General features: G+C 41.1%; 1 protein-coding gene across 1 annotated transcript; it reads right to left on the bottom strand.

Moving 5' to 3' along the window:
• Nucleotides 1-1,421: 1,421 nt before the first annotated feature.
• On the bottom strand, nucleotides 1,422-2,432 carry LOC120778353. Its single transcript, XM_040110142.1, has 2 exons — nucleotides 2,279-2,432; nucleotides 1,422-2,213 (listed from the first exon to the last, which is right to left on the bottom strand). The coding sequence occupies exons 1-2, from the start codon at nucleotides 2,384-2,386 to the stop codon at nucleotides 1,422-1,424; spliced, it is 900 nt and encodes a 299-aa protein (XP_039966076.1). The 5' UTR covers nucleotides 2,387-2,432.
• Between the last annotated feature and the right edge of the window lie 3,829 nt (nucleotides 2,433-6,261).

Here is a 6,261-nt window from a genome sequence, read left to right as displayed (position 1 = left end):
CTGCTGTTAGAAACCATTAGGGTAAATTATTGTATTGAATACAGAAAGTATATTTTAGTTATTTTGGTGTGAAGACAAAAATAGCATACAACATACAAGCATACATACATTATCTGGGAAGCACAAATGAGTACAGTTTGTGCTTCGTGTATTTCTTTGTGCATAAAAATAGAAGTAGCGAAAAAAATTTAGCACGTTGTTTTCTCTTTATTTCTAAACACAATAGTTTATATTACCAAAAAGGAAAGGAACAAATTCTAAGCCAAAATAACTAAATAAAACACTTTTTTACACAAAACACTTTGCATTCTTTTAACCTAATTCTGCTTACCCGCTATACATAGGGGAATGTTGGGCCACGTTTTGATTTCGGTTAAAAAGTCACATAAAAGTTATTTTTTGTGAAAATTCCAAAGCATGGGTTTGTAGTGCGAGTCGTAACCTTCCTTTTGATAACATTGGTTTGATAAAATTCTACAAAAATTTTAAAGTTATAGCCATTGGCGCAAAAAACCTGATTTTGTGATTTTGAAAAAAGTAAATCGATTAAAACATGATTGTTACCGATGAAAAACGTTTATCCATCAATGGAAATGAAAGAGAGATTCATAAATAATAATAAAAATAGGAATTGGCGAAAAAAATTATTCCGACTCGCAGTGGATGCAGGTGTAAGTGTTCGGGTTCGGTCCGGTCCATTTCAAGTGAACCCCTCGATCACAAACGATGCAATGGGCCGTGTTTTGACGATTCTCGTGCTTCGGCATCTTTTTCTTGCAAATCGTGCAAAAATCGAAGTCCTCTTCGATGTCGGTTTCGGTCGGAGACAGGCTTCTCTTCCGTGGCGTCTTCGATTTGCCACGGCCTTTTTGCTTCTTGGCTGCTGGTTCATCGGCTGCCTTCGTCAATTTTTGCCGCTTTTTTTCGGCCTTGTGACGCAGATCTGCGACAACTTCAGGCGATGTCAAAATCGTTGACTCCACTGTCTTGCGGCCACCTTTTGATTTCGGCTCAGGTGTGCCCAATTTCAACGGGCCAACCGATTTCAATGCATCACGGAGCTGTGGAGCCGAAACAAGAGACAACGACGATGATGCAGCACCACTTGTCGAAGCTGGGGCACTTGTCGATGCCTCCGACGTTGACACCTCCTCATTCGCAGCAGTCACAATGGCATCACCAGAGGCAAGAACTCGATGTTGATTGTCGGCGTCTTTCTCTTCGTCACCGAACAAATTTTCGCCGCTCAGTTCCGAAGCGACAAAGTCAACTTCAGTGAAAATTTGCGGGTTGAACGGGTAGATGCCAGTTGTTCGGAAGCCGGATTTGATGGTTTTCGGCGTTAACATAACATCGAGGCACTGATCGACAAGGAGCGGCACATGATGCATATCGAAAGTGACACCAATGTTGGACTTTTTCTATGCATCATGCTTCACGGTCATCATGCCTTTAAATGGTGCAAATACCGCAACATCTAGCGGCTGCATTTTGTGCGTGCATTTCGGCGGAAAAGACAGCAACGTGATGCCATGATCCAACGCCAAATCTATCGCCTCGATCGATAAATGCGAACCGTGGTTGTCCAGCAGCAACATGGTTGCCGAATCGGCATTAGCACCGGTGTGCTTGATGAAATGACGCATGAATTGAGGGAATACGTCAGAGTTCATGTAACCAGAACCGTTCGCAACACCAACAGCGCCATGACTCGCATGAGTCATAAAAATCTCTTTCATGTTGACTCGGGGAAAGAGGAAGAATGGCGGTATAGACTGGCCACTAGCGCTGACGGCCAAAGCCAAAGACACATTGGTGCCTTTTCCGGCAGATGTTGATGAGCCGACCTGCTTTTGTCCTTTGCGCGCGATGGTTTTGACAGGTCTGGTTGGCACGGTCGGGCACCCGGTTTCATCCATGTTCCATATTCGGTGAGGTTCCAACGGCGTCTTACCGAGAACGGATGAAAGATTGGCAAAGAATGCATCGACATTCTCTTTGTTGAATCGCTTCGCACGGCTCTGGCTTACTTGCTCTGGTGTTCGCAGTGACAAATTTTGATTGTCGTTCCATGGATCCGGATACGACGCGCCAACTTTCCGAGCAAATTCATACGCGAGCTTACGAAGCTCCATCAAACTAATTCCATAGTTGATGTTGCTGGCCTGGAGAATGTAGCTTATCAGCGCCTTCTCTTGTTCGATGTTGAAGATCTGAAATAAAAAAAAAATTATTTATTATTCGATGAAAGAAAAAGAAAGAAACCAGCAGAACTCACTGTTTTTGTGCCCATCGTCGTGCTTTCAGCCAGCAAATTCTTTATTGCATCGGCATTGGCAGTAGTAACGTCGATGCTCGCACTATCAAATGCTGCAATATAACGCATCAGGTTGGTCCTCGGAATTTTGTGTGCCGTCGCAGATTGTCGAACGCTGTTGTGATGTATTTTCACCGACTTGATCGCCTCCAAAATGTTGTCGAAATCAACAATTTTCTCTTGTTTGGGATAGTACCGCGGCATAATGACTAAAAAAAAATTTTCGGAGCACGAAACTATCAGGAAATGTTGAAAAACTATTGTGTTTTTGAAATTCTGCACGAAAAATCAGTTATACACGTCAAATATATGAAGTTAGCATGTCAAATGTAAAAAACTTCCCCGACATTCCCCAAACGCTCATATTTGCAAAATGGCGGTGGATAATGAACACAATGTAAATTCGTGCAAAATTTCTTTTGTGTGTCGAAAGCTAAAGGCTTAACTAATATTATAAACATATTTACCTGGATGAATTTATTGGAAAATATAAAAAAAAATCAACTGTACACAGAGTTGAAAAAAAACTTTCGGAGTGTCGAATTTCTTTTTGTTGTCGCAGAGAGGTTATAACACGTGTTCACAGCTCGAGTGCTATATAGAAACTGAGCTTAGTATGAGACGAGCCGATGACAGTTGGTTGCAGCTGTCAACCTATACTAGGGAAAAAAATATCGCGCTGGCCATTCCCCACCTTCCCCTACCAGCAGCCAAAGGTCGTCCTGATTCGTTACGGTTGATCAATACCGATCTAGTCTTCTACCTAGTCTTCTTTTAAATTTTGGTCACAAATTAAGAACCGAATTGAGATTGGGACTGGTCACTGCATCAGTAAGAAACGTTATTCAGCAAGTTATTCCTTCGCGTTTTTTGATGTATGATTTGAGTCGCTATTTTCATTTTGAGGTACTCTTCTTAAAAAAAAAACGCATAAACTTGAAATTTAATAAGGAATATGTATTTGTTATCATTCGAAAGAATATTCTTTGGTTGTTTTTTGAATACTATCTCTTTCAAATGTTGGCCGCGATTACGTCTCAGATGGTCCATCCGTTGAGTCCAATTTTCGATGACTCGTTCGAGCATTTCGACTGGTAACTGGTGAATGTAATGCGTGATGTTTTGCGCCAAGGCCTGAATCGAAGCGGGATTGTCCGCATAGACTGAAGACTTTACATATCCACACAGGAAAGAGTCTAACGGAGTGATATTACACGATTTTGGTTGCCAATCGATCAGCCCAAAACTTGAAATAATCTGCTTACCGAAGTGTTCTATCAATAAATCCATTGATTGATGCGATGTTTGCCAAATGTCGTCGAGATCACAAGCTGCAATTTCAAGCATCAAACAGTCGGTTATCATGGCGCAAAGCGGTCGTCATTGACGGTTAAGTTCTCATTGGCATCATTTTTGAAGAATTCCAATGATTCCGCCGGTTCACAAACCACACCAAATGCGCCAAGTTTTCCTTGACTCGAAGATGTCAGATCTTCTTGAAACTTTTCAAGAGCACATAGAGCAAAGCGATGTCGGTTGGGAAGGTCGAGCGGCTTCAGTTATTGCAGAAGCTGTATTTTGTATGGTTTCAATTTAAGATTTTGACGTAAAATGCGCCAAGACGTTCCATAGGTCAGTCCGAGTTGCTGTGACCGGCACCTAATCGACTCTCACGGTCTTCGTGTACACTCTCAGCTACGCCTGCAATATTTTCTTCAATGCGTGCTAAACGTGATCTATTCGGGCGAATATTATCCAATAACGAATATTGGGTCTCAAGATGGGTGATGGCCATGTATGCCATATGTTGAGCGAAGCGCACGAAACACATTCTTTACAAAACGTGAATTTTCGTAATAAAATTGAATGATTTGCAAAAGTTGTTGAGACGTAAGTCTTCCCATGACTCTCGCGTGATCTGTAAGAAAAGGCTATTGAAAAACTACCTCTACTTGGATTAAACCTATCCAATAATACGGTTGGCTAAACGTTGGGTGCGATATTGAGGTCAAACGGGACTTGAAAATGCCAAAATACAATTGCCGCAAGTTTGTATTTGATATTTGCGTATGTTTTGCATTGATCTCGAACTGAATTGAGGAAAAATAGTTTTATTGAAATAATGTCATGCGATGAGTTTTTTGAACGTATACCTCGATTTTAAAATAATTTTTTTAGTACAAAAAACTACTTTCTTCTTCTTAATTGGCGTGGATACCGCTTACGCGATTATAGCCGAGTTAACAACAGCGCGCCAGTCGTTCCTCCTTTTCGCTGTTTGGCACCAATTGGAGATTGCAAGTGCCAGGTCTTTCTCCATCTAGTCTTTCCAACGGAGTGGAGGTCTTCATCTTCCTCTGCTTCCACGGACGAGTACTGCGTCGAATACTTTCAGAGCTGGAGTGTTTTAATCCATCCGGACAACATGACCTAGCCAGCGTAGCCGCTGTCTTTTAATTCGCTGAACTATGTCAATGTCGGCGTATATCTCGTACAGCTAATCGTTCCATCGAATGCGATATTCGCCGTGGCCAATGCGCAAAGGACCATAAATCTTTCGCAGAATTTTTCTCTCGAAAACTCGTAACGTCGACTCATCGGTTGCTGCCCAAGCCTCTGCACCATATAGCAGGACGGGAATTATGAGCGACTTATAGAGTTTGGCTTTTGTTCGTCGAGAGAGGACTTTACTTTCCAATTGCCTACTCAGTCTGAAGTAGCACCTGTTGGCAAGAGTTATGCTGTGTTGGATTTCTGGGCTGACATTGTTGGTGGTGTTTACGCTGGTTCCAAGATAGACGAAATTATCTACGACTTCAAAGTTATGGCTGTCAACAGTGACGTGAGAGCCAAGTCGCGAGTGCGACGACTGTTTGTTTGATGACAGGAGATATTTCGTCTTGCCCTCGTTCAGTGCCAGACCCATTTTCAGTGCTTCCTTGTCCAGCCTGGAGAAAGCAGAACTAACGGCGCGGGTGTTGAGGCCGATGATATCAATATCATCGGTATACGCCAGCAGCTGTACACTTTTATAGAAGATGGTACCTTCTCTATTTAGTTCTGCAGCTCGAACTATTTTCTCCAGAAGCAGGCTGAAGAAGTCGCACGGTAGGGAGTCGCCTTGTCTGAAACCTCGTTTGGTATCGAACGGCTCAGGGAGGTCCTTCCCGATCCTGACGGAGCTTTTCGTGTTGCTCAACGTCAGTTTAAACGACTTTGGAACTCCATATTTCACGGATATGGCCTTTACTGAAGACCCCTTTGGTGGAATTGTCCTAAATCTTTAGTTTATTTTCCAATCATTAGCGCTGAACTACGTTTTATTCAAACTCAATGGAAACTTGGAGAAAAATCATTTATATTTTCTGCAGATACCACAATTATTTAACACAATTAAACGAAAAGCAAAAAATGCGAAGTTCAAGATAAAAATATAGCAGCGCTGGCAATGTGGAGTAACCAAAATTCTGGCATTCGTAATATAGTATACCAAAGAAACATCAATAAGATAATTTTGGATGGCTTGTTAAACCGAAAACTCGTCAGATGACCACGCGTAAAATGTGATTATACATACATATATTATGATAGTGTAATTTTTTTTCTAAAACTCTCCAAAAATGACTACGAAAAGGAAGTTTTCTATTTGCAATAATTAATTTAATTTGCAGCTGTTCACTATTGGAATATCAGTAAAATTTTATTAGTGAAGTTAAACAAATATTGATATACTATACATATATAAATTAAATACATATGTATGTATGCGTATATCTATAAATATACATACCTACATAGTTATAATTGAATAGTTGCGTACAAACACAATTATTCTCAACCTATCATATAATATTTATGGACGCTGACTAAAAGTGTGCACAGTTTGAGTTCATGTAGTACATATGCAAGTGGACATGAAACCTGTGTTCCCTGCTCTTCTTCTA

The sequence above is a fragment of the Bactrocera tryoni genome, chromosome 5, assembly GCF_016617805.1.
Source record: "Bactrocera tryoni isolate S06 chromosome 5, CSIRO_BtryS06_freeze2, whole genome shotgun sequence".
Lineage (NCBI taxonomy): Eukaryota > Metazoa > Arthropoda > Insecta > Diptera > Tephritidae > Bactrocera > Bactrocera tryoni.
Note: the sequence above shows the minus strand (reverse complement) of the source record. Positions and strands in the feature narration are given on the sequence as shown.